This window comes from Ovis canadensis, chromosome 5 (assembly GCF_042477335.2).
Source record: "Ovis canadensis isolate MfBH-ARS-UI-01 breed Bighorn chromosome 5, ARS-UI_OviCan_v2, whole genome shotgun sequence".
NCBI classification, from domain to species: Eukaryota; Metazoa; Chordata; class Mammalia; order Artiodactyla; family Bovidae; genus Ovis; species Ovis canadensis.
The window spans coordinates 50,668,946-50,687,467 of NC_091249.1; the positions used below are offsets into that span (position 1 = coordinate 50,668,946).

The 18,522-nt window shown below is 39.3% G+C and overlaps 1 protein-coding gene across 2 annotated transcripts in view; it reads left to right on the plus strand.

The window, feature by feature from the left end:
- The window catches only part of FAF2 (Fas associated factor family member 2), a 69,141-nt gene that overhangs the window by 26,893 nt on the left and 23,726 nt on the right, over nt 1-18,522 (plus strand). For both annotated transcript variants that reach the window (XM_069591723.1, XM_069591724.1), the window contains one exon: nt 8,246-8,314. In XM_069591723.1, the coding sequence (XP_069447824.1) occupies nt 8,246-8,314 (69 nt within the window). The remainder of the gene's footprint in view (nt 1-8,245; nt 8,315-18,522) is intronic.

The window sequence follows — 18,522 nt, forward strand, 5'->3', positions numbered from 1 at the left end:
ATAAGCAGGGTGACAATATACAGCCTTGACATACTCCTTTTTCTATTTGGAACCAGTCTGTTGTTCCATGTCCAGTTCTAACTGTTGCTTCCTGACTTGCATACAGGTTTCTCAAGAGGCAGGTCATGTGGTCTGGTATTCCCATCTCTATCACATTTTATTGTTTGTTGTGATCCACACAGTCAAAGGCTTTGGCATAGTCAATAAAGCAGAAATAGATGTTTTTCTGGAACTCTCTTGCTTTTTCCATGATCCAGCGGATGTTGGCAATTTGATTTCTGGTTCCTCTGCCTTTTCTAAAACTAGCTTGAACATCTGGAAGTTCACGGTTCACATATTGCTGAAGCCTGGCTTGGAGAATTTTGAGCATTACATTACTAGCGTGTGAGATGAGTGCAATTGTGCGGTAGTTTGAGCATTCTTTAGCATTGCCTATACGACCCAACAGTCCCACTACTGGCCATATACCCTGAGGAAACCAGAATTGAGAAAGACGAATGTACCTCAGTGTTCATTGTGGCACTATTTACAGTAGCTAGAACATGGAAGCAACCTAGAAGTTCATTGGCAGATGAATGGATAAGGAAGTTGTGGTACGTATACACAGTGGAATATTACTCAGGTATTAAAAAAAGGGAATGCATTTGAGTCAGTTTCAATGAGATGGATGAACCTAAAGCCTATTATACAGAGTGAAGTAGTCAGAAAAAGACAGGTATCATATATTAACACGTATATATGGAATCTAGAAAGATGGCACCAGCTATCCTATGTGCAGGGCAGCACAGGAGACACAGACATAATGAACAGGCTTTTGGACTCAGTGGGAGAAGGAGAGGGTGGAGTGATTTGAGAGTATAGCATTGAAACATATATTAGCATATGTAAAATAGATAGGCAGTTGGAGTTTGATGTATGATGCAGGGAACCCAAAGCAAGAGCTCTGTTACAACCGGGGTGAGGTGGGGAGTGAGGGGGATTCAGAAGGGAAGGGACACATGTATGCCTGTGGCCAGTTTGAGTTGATGTATAGCAAAAACCATTAAAATATTGTAATTTTCCTCCAATTAAATACTTTAAAAAAAGTATCCTCAACAAGCTAGAGCCAACAAGCCAAGTAAAATTTAGAGAGTACTTAGATTTCAACTGAGATTTTGCCCCAACCTCCTCCAGTGTTTGTTAGTTATAAACAGATGAGATGTGGAAAGAAACACTTCTTAGAAAAGCACTCTATAGTGATTACGTTAGAGTGATTAACTCTAGTTGCCCAGTCCCTTTCCAAGTAGTTGAATGATATATCTGGTTGTGATACCTTCCTTGAGTTACACTTAAGCAAGAGATGAAGGATCAGAATATTTCAGAGGTAGGTTGCCAAGTGATGTTGACATCCTGTTATCAACTGACTTGGGAAAGGAGGAAATCAGACCAAGGCTGGAGTAGAAGGATATCGAATAGTTCACACACTTCCCTCTGATCTCCATTATGCATTTTGTTGTTTAGAGATTGATTGGAGTTCCGGGTGTTTTTTGCCCTAATGATAAATAATGCCTTTCTCCTACTAATGCTGTCAGTCTGTTGTTACTGTTGTTGAGTTGCTAAGTCCTCTCCAACTCTCTGCAACGCCATGGACTATAGCCGGTATACCAGGCTCCTCTGTCCATTGGGTGTTTCAGGCAAGAATACTGGACTGGGTTGCTGTTTCTTTCTCCAGGGGATCTTCTTGAACCAGGTATCGAACCCTGGTCTCCTGCACTGGAGGTTGATTTTTTTTTTTTTTTTAACCACTGAGCCACCTTCTGTTACATTTGTATAAATTAATGAAACTAAGTGTAGCATTTGTGCTACATCCTTGCTGGGGGCAGTTCCTGGAAGAGGAATTAGCTCTGGCCGGGAGGAGGAAGGGAGAGACCATCTTGGAACCAGGGATGATTGTCAGTAAGACAGACTTGGGCAAACCTGCCCGAGTAGGGGATTTGTGGTAGACACTGGTCCTGAAAGATTAGAGGGTGCCAAAGTTAAAATTTTCTACATATTGAAGCTATTTTGCCAATGCCATCTCATGTCACCTCAGATGTCAGTAGATCTGAATGTAAAAGCAAAATTCTGAAGAGCAAGCCAGTTAGGTGAGATTACAGATTTAGTTGACCTTCAGTGAGCACTTACTGTGTACCTGAATTAGTGTGGAGTGTCTTTCACATAATTCTTTTTTAAAGAGTCTTGATATTCTCAACTGATACTGGGTATGATGATACCCATAGGATTGTTGAGGAAAATATATAATTCCTTACACAAAGTAATAGTGAAAAGAACAGTACTTAAAAACTAGAGAGGGATGAAGTAAAAGTTGATCGCTGACATGAGAACAGTGTTTGTTTAAATATTTTCTGCTGTTTGCTAAGGTACTGCACTGGATCTAGGGGATATAGAGAGAAGTGGGTCTCTTTTCAAAAGAAAGTTCCTTTTTAAAAATCATTTACTTATTTGACTGCACTTGGTCTTCGTTGCTTTGCTCAGGCTTTCTCTAGTTGTGGCAAACAGGGCTATTCCTCTTGTGGTGTGCCAGCTTCTCGTTGCAGTGGCTTCTTTTGTTGCAGAGCAGAGGCTCTCGGGTGCGCAGGCTTCAGTAGTTGTGGCTTGCGGGCTCTAGAGCACGGGCTTAATAGTTGTGGCTCACGTGCTTAGTTGCTCTTCGCCATGAAAGATCTTCCCGGACGAGGGATCGAACCCATGTCCCCTGCATTGGCAGACAGATTCTTATGCTTTGTGCCAGTTCCTTTTAAGAGAGAGTTACAGGAACCTCCCTGGTGGCTCAATGGTAAAGAATCTGCCTGCCAATGCAGGAGACAATGGGTTTGATCTCTGGTCCAGGAAGATGTCACATGATTCTGAGCAGCTAAGCCAGTGTGCCACAACTATTGAGCCTGCACTTTAGAACCTGGGAGCCGCAACTATTGAGCCCACATGCTGCACCTGCTGAAGCCTGTGTGCCTGGGAACCATGCTTCACAGTAAGAGAGGCCACTGGGGTGAGAGGGCCACAAACCGCACCTAGGGAGTAGCCTCGGCTGGTGGCAGCTGAAGAGAAACCCACGCAGCAGCGGAGACCCAGCAGGCCCAAAATAATAAATGAAGGAATAAAATTTAAACAAGAGAATTACAGCCTGTTGGGTTCTAAAGAAATCAGTTTGGGAGGAGCTTGAAGCCAATAACTGAAGTTATTAAATATAACGTTCCCTCAGCTTCTCTGTTTTACTTCTCTTCTTTATGTGCTTACAGCTAAATGTGTTGGAGGTGAGGAGAGAATTGGTAGCAAAGCTTATGTAGTGTCTCAACCTATACCTGTTACAGTCTTTCTTTTTGAAGAAAGCTGGCATTGCAAAACTTAATTGGCATGAAATGATTATTGGCTTGAGACATACTTAGCTTTTGACTCACATTGAAACCAACCCTAATCAGTGTAAATTGGAATGGTCCTTTTAAAGTGCATTTTAGTGTGTTTTAGCAGTATGTATCAAGAACATAAAAATATGTACATTCCTTGGCCTGTAATTTTTAGCTGGATCCTCAGGGGGAAATCCTCAATACAGAGAAGTTTTATAAACAGAAGTGTTCATGAGAATGCTGTCTTAATAGCAAAAAGTCAGAAGCACTTATAGCATCTGTATGTCAATTGTTTTTGCCAATTGACATATTATATGACAATTAAAATGATTATGAACTTTAATTCTTAAGGGAATATTCTACAAATAGGTATTTTTAACTACTAGTTTAGCCTCTAGTTAGAATATTTGGAGTTTAATTTTTCAAAAAAAACTCAGGGTATTAATGTACAGTGAACTTTGGTGAGAATGTCTAGAGAGTTTCACTTAATAGCTATGATTATTGAAGCTTACCCTAAAAGGTCTTTTTAACTTGGACAGCCTTTTTCTGTAACCTTTTAAGCCCTTACTGTGTACCAGGGGGAGGCGTGTGTGCATGCGTGCACATGTGCTCACTCAGTTTTGTCTGGCTTCTTTGAGACACCATGGACTGTAGCCCACCAGGCTCATCTGTCCATGGAATTTTCCAGGCAAAAATACTGGAGTGGGTTGCCATTTCCTTCTCCAGAGGATCTTTCTGACTGAGGGATCTAAATTGCATCTATTGTGTGCAAGGTACTGGGGAGCATTATATAGAGATGAATCACATTCCTTGCTCTTAAGGAGCCTGCATCCTGTAATAAAGCAGTAGAATGAGTGTAAATAGCCATAATAGATGATAGAAAATGATAGGTGTATAAGAGAGGTAGAAAATATTTTTGGTATAGACCCAGTGGTCATTCATACCTTGAGAAGAAGGTAAAAGTAAAGTCCAGTTCTTAAGGAGAATATGTAGAGAAGTGGAACCCTGACATCCCGGTTCTCTGCAGTGGATGGCAAAGAAATCAAAGTTAAAGGAGATTCTATTACTAGCTTGGTACAAAAGTAGTTGTAATTTAAAACTGTGACTTTAAAAATTTTTTTTATTTGGCTGCACCAGGTCTTAGTTGCGGCTTTCAGGATCTTTGCTCTTTAGTTGTGACATGTGGGATCTAGTTCCTTGACCAGGGATTGAACCCAGGCCTCCTGCTTTGGGAACAGGGAATCTTAGCTACTGGACCACCAGGGAAGTCCCCGGACTGTGAAATTTAAATCATTATAACTAAGTTCAGACACATCTTTATTGATCAAAATAGGAACCATTACAGTCAATGCATTTTTGCCAACAAGAAATAAGTTTGTTTATTCCTGTAGCATAAAAATCCATGCTTTGGGATTCAGCGGACTCTTGGAAAGCATTTTCTGCATCCTGCTGGTTGTGGAAGCGTTTTCTCTGCAAAAAGGTGTCGAGATGCTTGAAGAAGTGGTAGGTGGTTGGCAAGACATCAGGTGAATATGGTGGATGAGGCACAATTCCGTAGCCCAGTTCAGTCAACTTTTGAAGTGTTGGTTGTGTGACCTGCATCATGCATTGTCCTGGAGAAGAATTAGGCCCTTTATGTTGACCACTGCCAGCTGCAGGGGTTGCAGTTTTCTGTGCATTACTTTGATTTGTTGAGCATACTTCATGTGTAATGGTTTAGCCAGGATTCAGAAAGCTGTAGTGGATCACACCAGCAGCAGACCACCAGACAGTGACCATGACCTTTTTTGGTGCGGGTTTGGCTTTGAGAAGTGCTCTGGAGCATCTTCTCCATCCAGCCACTGAGCTGGTTGTTACTGGCTGTATAAAATGCACTTTTTGTCACATGTCACAATCCAGTCGAGAAATTGTTCGTTGTTTCATAAAACAAAAGGAGACAACACTTCAAATCTTTTTTTTTTTTTTTTTGATTTGCCGTCATCTCATAAGGCACCCACTTAACGAGCTTTTTCACTTTTCCAGCTTGCTTCAAATGCCAAATGATCATAGCATGGTTGACTTTGAGTTCTTTGGCAACTTTTTGTGTAGTTGTAAGAGGATCAGCTTCTGTGATTGCTTTCAGTTGGTCATTGTCAACTTATGATGGCTGGCCACTATGCTCATCTTCAAGGCGCTTGTCTCCTTTGCAGAATTTCTGGAACCACCATTGCATTGTATGTTCATTAGCAGTTCATGGGCCAGATGCATTGTGAATGTTGCAAGTTGTCTCCCTGCTTTATGACCCAGTGAGCTCAAATTTAAAAATCACTCGAATTTGCTTTTTGTTTAACATCATTTCCCTAGTTTAAAATAAATATAAAATAAACAGCAAGTAATAAGTCATTAGCAAAAAAAAGAAAAGTGAAATGCACATTAAAATGATGTATAACATCACCACATTTATTTAAGAATGTATTCCGATATCAAACAGCAAAGTTCAATGAAAAAGTGCAATTACTTTTGCACCAACATAGTACAAGCCAGAAGGGAATAGCCAAACTAGTAAGAGGCCCAGATGGTCAGGAACCAAAATTAAAGATGATCAGAGATGTCATAGCCATCGGTTCTTAATAGATCTCTAGAGTTCTTAACAGAGCTTTCTAATTTTCCCGTATTTAAAACATAAAAATATATTAACAAAGTTTCTATACTGTGTAATTTAAATTTTTTTAAATTTCTGTGTAATTTTAAAAAATAAACAATTGCATACCTAAAGAATGCAAACTTTAATTTTTGTTTTGTTCTTTTAAGCTCTGGAAAGGATATTCAGTCCAAATTAAATCCCTCGTGTTGTACATAAAAGAAGCTGGAATTCAATTATGTCTGATCCTTGAATCATAGGTTACAGAACCAAAACAAGAATCTCAGCCTCTTGACTCACCAGTGCATGTTACCACATTCTTGTCAGGTTGAGATCAATCTCTTTTTTTCCAGTTGCTTGCTGGTTGTTAAGAGGGATTTGTTGAGGATAGAGACTGCGTATTTATCCCTGTATCCCTGGATATAGTAATAACACAGAATAGACAATAACAGTAGACATAGGCTGCATGAAAAGGATAGATGGGTAGGTTTGGCTTCTCTCTTAGACCTTTAAGGAAGGCTAGGATTTAGCTTTGTGGAAGTTCTGGTCATTTGGTATACACAGAAGCTGTTAGATTTGTTGTTTTGGATACCTAAGGGAAAATAGAAAATAATGCCAAAATCTAGGTTGGGGCTACATTGTAGGAACACTTGAATTCCAAGCTAAGAATTTTGGAATTTATTATCCAGTTAGCTGAAAAGTTTTGAGCAGAGAAATAACACATACACACAACACAGGAGTGGGGAGACCAGGGGAGGTGGGGAAGAGTTAGGAAGAGAAATTATTTTGACCATTCACTTGAGGTATCATAAAAGCTTGATTGAAGATGCTAGCTGTGGGAATGGAAATATGGTTATAGATACAGAAGACCATCAGAACTTGGTTACCGATGAAGTGTGTAGTTCAAGGTATAGAGTACTCAGAGATGCGACCGAGGATCCAGATGTCATCTTCGCTTGTATAGTTTGGAAGGTGGTGGTGTCATTAACACATACAGTAGTTTTAAATGATATATTTGAAGTACTTGTGCCACATCTAGATGGAAATGTTGAATAGGCTATTGGAAATGTGCTGCCAAACTTAAGGAGAGAAGAAGTACATTTAGGAGTCATTTGAGTAGAAAGGATCATTGAAGGCTGAGGATTAAATGAGATTGCCAGGAAGAGGTAAAAGCCAAAGGAACATCTTCAGGAAATGTTCTACATTTAGAGGGGGATGAGAGAAGAGTCCTCTAGTCAAGGCTATGGTTTTTCCAGTAGTCATGTATGGATGTGAGAGTTGGACTGTGAAGAAGGCTGAGTGCTGAAGAATTGATGCTTTTGAACTGTGGTGTTGGAGAAGACTCTTGAGAGTCCCTTGGACTGCAAGGAGATCCAACCAGTCCATTCTGAAGGAGATCAGCCCTGGGATTTCTTTGGAAGGAATGATGCTAAAGCTGAAACTCCAGTACTTTGACCACCTCATGCGAAGAGTTGACGCATTGGAAAAGACTCTGATGCTGGGAGGGATTGGGGGCAGGAGGAGAAGGGGACGACAGAGGATGAGATGGTTGGATGGCATCACCGACTCGATGGACGTGAGTCTGAGTGACCTCCGGGAGTTGGTGATGGACAGGGAGGCCTGGCGTGCTGCGATTCATGGGGTTGCAAAGAGTCGGACACGACTGAGCAACTGAACTGAACTGAGAGAAGAGTCAGAGCAGATTTATTTGATCATAGACAAAGTGAAACCTAAAAATCGTGTAAGGAGAAAGGAGTAGGGAGAGTACTTACAGGAGGGAAGCATCTGAATTACAGATTCTTTTTAATAAAAAGTTTTACGTTTGTATTATAAGCTAAGTCTAATGCTGATAGGTAAGGTATGTAAATTAGTAAAAGGCATGCTTTGCAGAAAACCTGCATTATATGAGTATGTATTATAAATAGAATAGATGTTTAACATTGATATTAAACTTAAATTTGAGAGAATATAGTCAAGTAGTCTTTTTAATTAAAAGCCTTGAAGTTAAGACAAGAATTTTTTTGTTGTTGTTGTTGTTGTTTTTTAAATTTTTTGTTTTAACATACATGATAACCATTTGAGTGAATTCTGAATAGTGATGTTTTACCATACTTGAATATCTGTTTGCCTTCAGCACTTGATAGAGTATTTCCCCTGCAGTATTTATAAGTATTCTAATAAGGGTAAAAATATCCACCATGTACTGTTGGTTTTCGCTAAGTAATTTTTTGTTTTTATCTTTCAGGATCTGACTGGCATAGAATCTATGGATCAATGTCGCCATACCTTGGAACAGCATAACTGGAACATAGAGGTATTATAGGATTCATTATGAGTGTACTTATTTCTTTGTTCCGTGCTCTGAAAACAGATCTCAAAGACATGTATGTTTCTTTTTTTCCTTTTCACAGCAAAAATCTTCTCTCAATAGTTTTTTTTTTTTAATTTACAGCTCTTTAGTCTTTAAATTAACCACTCCAGTGTTCTTGCCTGGAGAATCCCAGGGACGGAGGAGCCTGGTAGGCTGCCATCTATGGGGTTGTACAGAGTCGGACACAACTGAAGTCACTTAGCAGCAGCAGCAGCAGTCTTTAAATTTGTGTGAAAGGTGAAGATTATGATCAGAGTTTATAAAATCACAGAAAAGATAGTGACCAAATCCCTCAGTATAGTGTCCCTCCCTCTTTATTTTTTCTTAATGACTCTTTGGGGAAAATACTGGTTTTTATATATTTGATTTACAGCTAGATTCCATAATGTGAACCTTTTTATTAAATATTTTAAAATTTACTCCGCTGAATTTTCTATTTGGTTATGCAGCTCGATTTTTTTTTTCAGTATATGGATCTTATGTTTTATTTAATGATGAATTGGCTAGTACTTCAGAATAATCTCAATTAATAATGGTAATGGCAAACACCTTGTCTTCACTATAATGCCTCCAATGTTTTATTATCAAGTGTAATGCTAGTTATTGTTCTGAGATAGAGCTACGAGAATGTAATAAGCTGCATGAGAGCAGAGTGTTTTTGGTTTTTTTGACTGCTGTATTCCAGCATCTAAAATCGATCCTAGTATATCATAGGCTCTCAAATATCTGTTGACTGTTACTCTTTTCTTGCTTTATTAGTGGATGTTGAGTTTAATCAAGCACACTTTTGATATCTGTTGAACTTAACTGTTTTAATTATGTATGGTATATTATTTGAATAGAGTACTGGATTACAAGTGGTATTTAGTTATTCAGCGCTATTTTTGAGCAATTTTAGGCTCTGGCACTATGCCAGCAAACAAGACTTAAGTCCCTATTCTCATGGAGCTTCAGTTTGTAATAAATGCTGTGAATAAGATGAGTACAGAAAATAGAATAAAGAGGATAAGGAAAGTCATTTTAATAGGGTGGTCAAGTAAGGCCTTTCTAGGGAGGTTATATTTGAGCTAACACCTGAATGATGAAAAGGAATGACGAATGTGAAATTTTAAGGGGAATGCATTTTAGGCAGAAGGCATTATGTTGCTCTGTATAATACTTTGGTATTGTCTCCTTGTTAGACTTTTATTTCAAGCATATGCTGGCTTTTAAAAATGACTGACTTGATAAAATGGGTTGAGAAGACTAGTTAGCATAGATTCAAAAGAAAGCAATTTAAAACTTGGCTTCTGCCTTTTCTGTATTAACTTCTTCATTTTCCTCCCATTATTCCTGATCTATTTGTTGCCTGCTTTTTTCTTGATAAGCTTTCTTGAGGATCCTTTTTCCTTTGAGGTTTTCAGGATAGGTTTAGAGATTAGCATAGGCTATCCCAAGCACTATGTCATTTTCTCTCTTCCGTATTTGTTCTATTATTCCCTCTTCTCATGGTTTTTATTATGCTTACTTTCCTTTTTTTAAAATGAGATTTGCTGGAGACTTACTTTACTTGTTTTGTTTATAAAAAACTTTTGTATTTATCAGTTCTTTTTACTGTTTATAAAACAAAATCTGACATTAATGAATTTTACCATACTTTTGTAGGTCTGTGTTCTTTTTTTTTCTTTTTTACCATTATGCTTTTTGCAGCTTTGTTGATTTATTTGTACTCTTAAATTTAAGCCTGTGAATTTTCTTCTGAAACTATTATTTTAAATGTTTTGTTTTCTTTTTTGGTCCAGGAGTTATTGAGAAACATTTTTTGTTTGTTTATATAGCTGTATAGATTTGTATATAATTTTCTTGTTACATAAATGGGATTATGCCATATTTACATTTTTTCACTTTCAGTAACTCATAAAAATAATACATAAAAGTAACTTTCATTTGAAGTTACACAAAAAGATGCTCAATATCACTTAAAACTATTACAGAAGTGCAAATCAGGACTACAGTAAGGTGCCATCACATACAAGTCAGAATGGCCATCATTAAAAATACTACAAATAACAGATACTGGAGAGGGTGTGGGGAAAACAAACCCTCCTGCCTTGCTGGCGGGAGGCAAGTTGGTGCAGTCACTGCAGAAATCAGTGTGACGGCTCCTCAGGAAGCCACAAGCGGAACCGCCATGCATTGCGCAGCCCCTGCCTGGGCGCCCACAGAGATGCACACCTGCCAGGCTCAGCGCGATTCGCCGCAGGAGGCATGGGGACAGCCTGCAGGGATGGAGGAAGAGCATGCCATGTGTGTGTGTACAGTGGGATACTGCCCAGCCACCAAAAAAGAAAAAAAGAAGTAATGCCATTTGCAGCAACATGGATAGAGCCGGGGATTATGTCATACTAAGTGAAATAAAGAAACAGAATGGTCCCTGTTCGTTTCCAAGGCAAACCAGTCAATACCACAGTAATCCAAGTCTGTGCCCCAATCACTGGGCACAGACTGAAGAAGCTGAAGTTAAATGGTTCTATGAAGACCTACAAGACCTTCTAGAACTAACACCCAAAAAAGATATCCTTTTCACTATAGGGGACTAGAATGCAAAAGTAGGAAGTCAAGAGATACCTGGAATGACGGGCAAATTTGGCCTTGGAGTAGAAAATGAAAAAATGAAACATCAAAGGCTATCAGAGTTTTGCCAAGAGAATGCTGGTCATAGCAAACATCCTCTTCCAACAACACAAGAGAAGACTCTACACATGGACATCACCAGATGGTCATCAGCAAAATCAGATTCATTATATTCTTTGCAGTCAAAATGGAGAAGCTCTATATAGTCAGCAAAAACAAGATGGGAGCTGACTCTGGCTCAGATCATGAACTCTTTATTGCCAAATTCAGGCTTAAATTGAAGAAAGTAAGAAAAACCACTAGACCATTCAGGTGTGACCTAAATCAAATCCCTTATGATTACACAGTGGAAGTTACAAATAGATTCAAGGGATTAGATCTGATAGAGTGCTTGAAGAACTGTGGACGGACGAAGTGACATTGTACAGGAGGCAGTGATCAATACCATCCCCAAGAAAAAGAAAGGCAAAATGGTTGTCTGACAAGGTCTTAAAAATAGCTGAGAAAAGAAGAGAAGCTAAAAGCAAAGGAGAAAAGGAAAGATATACTCATTTGAATGCAGGGTTCCAAAGTAGCAAGGAAAGAAAAGAAAGCCTTCTCAGTGATCAATGCAAAGAAATAGAGGAAAACAACAGGATGAGAAAGACTAGAGATCTCTTTAAGAAAATTAGAGCTACCGTGGGAACATTTCATGGAAAGATGGGCACAGTAAAGAACAGAAATGGTATGGACCTAACAGAAGCAGAAGATACTAAGAGCTGGCAAGAATACACAGAACTGTACAAAAAAGATCCAGATAAGTATGACCCAGATAACCACAATGGTGTGATCACTCACCTAGAGCCAGACATCCTGGAATTCAGTCAGTGGGCCTTAGGAAGCATCACTATGAGCAAAGCTACTGGAGGTGATGGAATTCCAACTAAGCTGTTTCGAATCCTAAAAGATGGTGCTGTTAAGGTGCTGCAGTTAATATGCCAGCAAATTTGGAAGACTCAGCAGTGGCCACAGGACTGGAAAAGGTTAAGTTTTCATTCCAGAGCCAAGGAATGTTCAAACTACCACACAGTTGCACTCATCTCACATGTTAGCAAAGTAATGTTCAAAATTCTCCAAGCCAGGCTTCAGTATAGTATATGAACCGTGAACTTCCAGATGTTCAAGCTGGATGTAGAAAAGGCAGAGGAACCAGAGATCAAATATCCGTTGGATCATGGAAAAAGCAAGAGAGTTCCAGAAAAACATCTACTTCTGCTTTATTGACTACATGAGTGTTTCACTGTGTGGATCACAACAAACAGTGGAAAATTCTTGAAGAGATGGGAATACCAGACCACCTGACCTGCCTCTTGAGAAACCTGTATGCAGGTCAGGAAGCAGCAGTTAGAACTGGACGTGGAACAACAGACTGGTTCCAAATAGTAAAAGAAGTACATCAAGGCTGTATATTATCATGCTGCTTATTTAACTTCTATGCAGAGTACATCATGAGAAATGCTGGGCTGGAAGAAGCACAAGCTGGAATCAAGATTGCTGGGAGTCTGATAACCTCAGATATGCAGATGACGCCACCCATATGGCAGAAAATGAAGAAGAACTAAAAAAGAGCCTCTTGATGAAAGTGAAAGAGGAGAGTGAAAAAAGTGGCTTAAAACTCAATATTCAAAAAACAAGGATCATGGCATCCGTTCCCATCACTTCATGGCAAATAGATGGGGAAACAGTGGAAACAGTGAGAGACTTTATTTTGGGGGCCTCCAGAATCACTGTAGATGGTGATTGCAGCCATGAAATGAAAAGACGGTTGCTCCTGGGAAGAAAAACTATGACCAACCTAGATAACATATTAAAAAGCAGAGAGATTACTTTCCCCACAGAGGTCCATCCAATTAAAGCTATGGTTTTTCCAGTAGTCATGTGTGAATGTGAGAGTTGGACTATAAAGAACGCCAAAGAATTGATGCTTTTGAACTGTGGTGTTGGAGAAGACTCTTGTCCCTGGGACTACAAGGAGATCAAACCAGTGAACCAAGACTCTGATGCTGGGAAAGATTGAGGGCAGGAGGAGAAGGGGATGACAGAGGATGAGATGGCTGGATGGCATGATCGACTCCATGGACATGAGTCTGAGCAAACTCCAGGAGATTGTGAAGGACAGGGAAGCTGGTGTGCTGCAGTCCTTGGGGTTGCAAAGAGTCGGTCACGACTGAGTGACTGAAGAACAATGATATAGATGTGTATAAATGAATCACTTTGTTGTGCAGCAGAAATTGATCAATTATACTTCAGTTTTTAAAGATCAATTAATAGAAGAAAATTTAGCTGAAAAAGTTCAAACAAAGCCTAAGATTAAATATTTAAAAATCTGGCTCTGATCACTTCCCTACCACTGTCTCACAGTCCTACATTCCCAACATAGTAGTATTAACAATTTCTTTTGCTTTTTTCCCAGATATTTCTGTGCCACTCTAGAAATATTTGTGTGTGAAAAGTGAAAGTGTTCGTTGCTCAGTTGTGTCTCTTTGAGACCCCCATAGATGAGCCTGCCTGGCTCCTCTGTCTGTGGAGTTCTCCAGGCAAGAATACTGGAGTGGGTGGCCATTCCATTCTCCAAGGGATCTTCCTGACCCAGAGATCAAACCTCGGTCTTCTGTATTACAGGCAGATTCTTTATGTTTGAGCCATCAGGGAAGCCCCAAAATATGTATGTTGTTCTCCAGAGAGCTTTTATTTATATAGGCTGTATCTGTTCATTACCATGTTGTTGCTCTGTTCAGTCACTCAGTTGTGTCTGACTCTTTGCGACCCTATGGACTGCAGCATGCCAGACTTCCCTGTCCTTCATGATCTCCTGGAGCTTGCTCAAACTGATGTCCATCAAGTTGGTGATGCCATCCAATCCTCTTATCCGCTGTCGTCCCATCTCCTGCCTTCAATCTTTCCCAGCATCAGAGTCTTTTCTAAGAGTCTTCTGTTCAGGTGGCCAAAGTATTGGAGCTTCAGCATTAGTCCTTCCAGTGAATATTCAGGGTTGACTTCCTTTAGGATTGACTAGTTTAATCTCCTTGCAGTCCAAGGGACTCTCAAGAGTCTTCTCCAACACCACGGTTCAAAATCATCAATTCTTTGGCACTCAGCCTTCTTTATTGTCAAACTATCACATCCATGCATGACTACTGAAAAAACCATAGCTTTGACTATACGGATAGTTGTCAGCAAAGAATGTCTCTGCTTTTTAATAAGTTGTCTAGGTTGGTCATAGCTTTTCTTCCAAGGAGCAAGCGTCTTTTAATTTCATGGCTACAGTCACCATCTGCAGTGATTTTGAAGCCCAAGAAAATAAAGTCTATCATGGTTTCCATTGTTTCCCCATCTATTTGCCATGAAGTGATAAGAACGGAGGCCATGATCCTCATTTTTTGAATGTTGAGTTTTAAGCCAACTTTTTCCCTCTCCTCTTTCACCTTCATCAAGAGGCTCTTTGGTTCTCTTTGCTTTCTGCCATAAGGGTGGTATCATCTGCATATCTGAGGTTATTGATATTTCTCCTGGCAATCTTAATTTCAGCTTGAGCTTCATCCAGCCCAGCATTTCACTTGGTATATTCTGCATATAAGTTAAATAAGCAGGATGACAATATACAACCTTGACGTACCCATTTCCAAGTTTTCAACCAGTCCGTTGTTCCATGTCTGGTTCTAAGTGTTGTTTCCTGACCTGCATACAGATTTTTCAGGAGGCAGATAAGCTGGTCTGGTATTCCCATCTCTTTAAAAATTTTCCACAGTTTGTTGTGATTCACAGTCCAAGGCTTTAGTGTAGTCAGTGAAGCAGAAGTAGATGTTTTTCTGAAACTGTTGCTTTGTCTGTGATCCAGAGGATGTTGGCAATTTGATCTCTGGTTCCTCTGCCTTTTCTAACTCCAGCTTGAGCATCTGGGAATTCTTGGTTCACATACTGTTGAAGCCTGGCTTGGAAAATTTTGAGCATTACTTTTGCTACTGTAAGATGAATGCAGTTGTGTGGTAGTTTGAGCATTCTTTGGCATTGCCTTTCTTTAGGATTGAAATGAAAACTGACCTTTTCCAGTCCTGTGGCCACTGCTGAGTTTTCCAAATTTGCCAGCATATTAAGTACAGCACCTTAACAGCATCATCTTTTAGAATTTGAAATAGCTCAGCTGGAATTCCATCACCTCCATTAGTTTTTTGCTTAGTGATGCTTCATAAGGCCCACTTGACTTCACACTCCAGGATGTCTGGCTCTAGGTGAGTGATCACACCACCATGGTTATCTGGGTCATGAAGATCTTTTTTGTATAGTTCTTCCGTGTATTCTTGCCAGCTCTTCTTAATATCTTCTGCTTCTGTTAGGTCCTTGCCATTTCTGTCCTTTATTGTGCCCGTGTTTGCATGAAATGTTCCCTTGGTATCTCTAGTTTTCTTGAAGACTTCTCTAGTCTTCTCTTGACTTCTCTAGTCATTCTATGTTTTCGTCTATGTCTTTGTATTGATCACTTAGGAAGGCTTTCTTATCCCTTCTTGCTGTTCTGTGGAACTCTGCATTCAGATTTTCTCCTTTGCCTTTCACTTCTCTTCGTTCCCACATATTTGTAAGGCCTCCTCAGATAACCAGTTTGCCTTTTTTGCATTTCTTATTCTTGGGGATGGTTTTGATCACTGCCTCCTGTACACTGTTACAAACCACTATCCATAGTTCTTCAGGCACTCTATCAGGTCTAATACCTTGAATCCATCTGTCACTTCCACCATATAATCATAAGGTCATATCAGAATGGCCTGCTGGTTTTCCCTACTTTCTACAAATTAAGTCTGAATTTGGCAGTAAAGGGTTTACAGTCTGAGCCACAGTCAGCTCCTGGTTTTTTTTTTTTTTTTTCCTGACTGAATAGAGCTTCACCATCTTGGTCTTCAAAGAATATAATCAGTCTGATGATGACCATCTGGTGATGTCCATGTGTAGAGTCATTTCTTGTGTTGTTGAAAGAGGCTGTTTACTATGACCAGAAAGTTTTGGCACAACTCTGTTAGCCTTTTCCCTGCTTCATTTTGTACCCCAAAGCCAAATTTGCCTGTTACTCCAGGTATCTCTTGACTTCCTACTTTTGCATTCTAGTCCCCTATGATAAAAAGAACATCCTTTTTTGGTGTTAGTTCTAGAAGGTCTTGTAGGTCTCCATAGAACCGTTTAGCTTCTCCATTAGTGATTGTGGCATAGTCTTGGATTACTGTGATATTGAATGGTTTGCCTTGGAAACAGAGATCATTCTGTCGTTTTTGAGACTGCACCCAAATACTGCATTTCGGACTCTCTTGTTGACTATGAGGGCTACTCCATTTCTTCTAAGCAATTTTCGTCCACAGTTGTAGATGTAATGGTCATCTGAATTGCCCATTCCACTCCATTTTAGTTCACTGATTCCTAAAATAACGATGTTCACTCTTGCCATCCCCTGTTTGGCCACCTCAAATTTACCTTGATTCATGGACCTAACATTCCAGGTTCATATACAGTATTGTTCTTTATAGCATCGGACTTTACTTTTATCACCAGACACATCCACAACTGGGCATTGTTTCCACTTTGGCTCAGCCTTTTCATTCCTTCTGGAGCTATTTCTCTACTCTTCTCCAGTAGCATATTGAGCACCTACTGACCTGGGGAGTTCATCTTTCAGTTTCATATCTTTTTTCTTAGTTTAGTAATCATTTTTAAAATAATAAACTCATTGTATGTTAACATAAATGTTTGCAGATATTTTTGTCTGGCTTAGTAAAAAAAAGCTGGATCTTCATATTCACTTCTGCTTTTAATCTTTTGTGATATATAGTTTTAGTTGAAGTATGTGAAGAACATCTGGCTTCACCCAGGTATGTAATTTTTAAGGGGCAGTATAATTTAGTAACATTAATTTCAGTACATTTACATTGTTGTACAGCAATTAACCACTATCCATCTTTAAAACTTTTTCATCTTCCCAAACAAACTCTCTACCCACTAAATCAGTTATTTCCCATTACTGTCTCTGCCCAGCCTCTGGTAACCACAACTCTACTTTCTGCCACTAGAAAACTAGACTATTCTAGATACATCATATAAGTGGAATCAAACAATGTTTGTCCTTTGGTATCTGACTTATTTCACTTGGTTATCCATGTCACAATATGTATCAGTTTTTTAACTGTCAAATAATATTCTTTGTATGAATATACCACGGTTATCTTTATCCATTCATCAGTTCATAGATATTTGGATTGTTTGCACTTTCAGTTTTTATTATTAATGTTTCAGTGGATATTAGTGTATAAGTTTTTGTGTGGGACATATGTTTTCATTTCTCTTGGGTATCTAGGAATAGAATTGCTGAATCATGTGATAACTCTAGGACTTTCCAGGTAGCTTAGTGATTTAAAAAAAAAAAAAGGAATCTGCCTTCCAGTGCAGGAGATAGAGCAGACTCAGGTTCAATCCCTGGGTCAGGACGATCCCCTGGAGGAGGAAATGGCTACCCAACTCCAGTATTCTTGCCTGGAAAATCCTGTGAACAGAGGATCCTGGTGGGCTACAGTCCATGGGGTCTCAAAGAGTACCTTTTAAAGAACTGCCAGACTGCTTCCAGAGGTTACACTGTTTTATACCCCCCAGAATAGTGCATGATGGTTCCAGTTTTTCTACATCCTCACGTGCACAGGTGCTCAGTCACTTCGTTGTGTCCTCTTTTGTGACCCTGTGGACTGTAGCCCACTAGGCTCCTCTGTCCATGGGATTTTCTTGGCAAGAATACTGCAGTGGGGTGCTGTTTCCTCCTCCAGGGGATCTTCCCAACCCAAGGATCCAAGCTATGTCTTCTGTATTGGCAGGCAGAGTCTTTACCACTGAGTCACCTAGGAAGTCCACACCCTAACCTACAATTTGTAAAAATCTGTCTCTTATTATATTATAGTCATTCTAATGGATGTTAAGTAGTATCTCATGATTTTCGTGTGCATATTTCTGATGATTAATGATGTAGTATATTTTTTTATATGCATTTTGATCATTTGTTTGGGGAAATATCTATTCAAGTCCTTTGCCCATTTTTAAATTGAGTTGTTTGTCTTTTAAGTGATAAGTTGTAAGAGTCCTTTATATACTGTATAGATACTAGACCCTTAACAGATCCATGATTTGTAAATATTTTCTCCTATTTTGTGGGGTTGTCTTTTTTCTCTGTGATAGTGTCCTTTGGTACATGAAAGTGTTTAAGTTGTGATGAAGTCCATTTTATCTGTTTTTTTCTTTTGTTGCCTGTCCTTTTAATATCTTATCTAAGAAACCGTAACCTAATCCAGAATCACAAAGATTTTTTTTTCCAGCTATGTTTTCTTTTAAGGGTTTAATAATTTCAGCTCTTACATTTAGGTCTTTGGTGTATTTTGAGTTAGTTTTTGTATACAGGGTGATTTTAGTAGGTCAGCTTCATTATTTTGCAGTGGTATCCAGTTGTCTCAGCCTTATTTGTTGAAAGACTGTTCTTT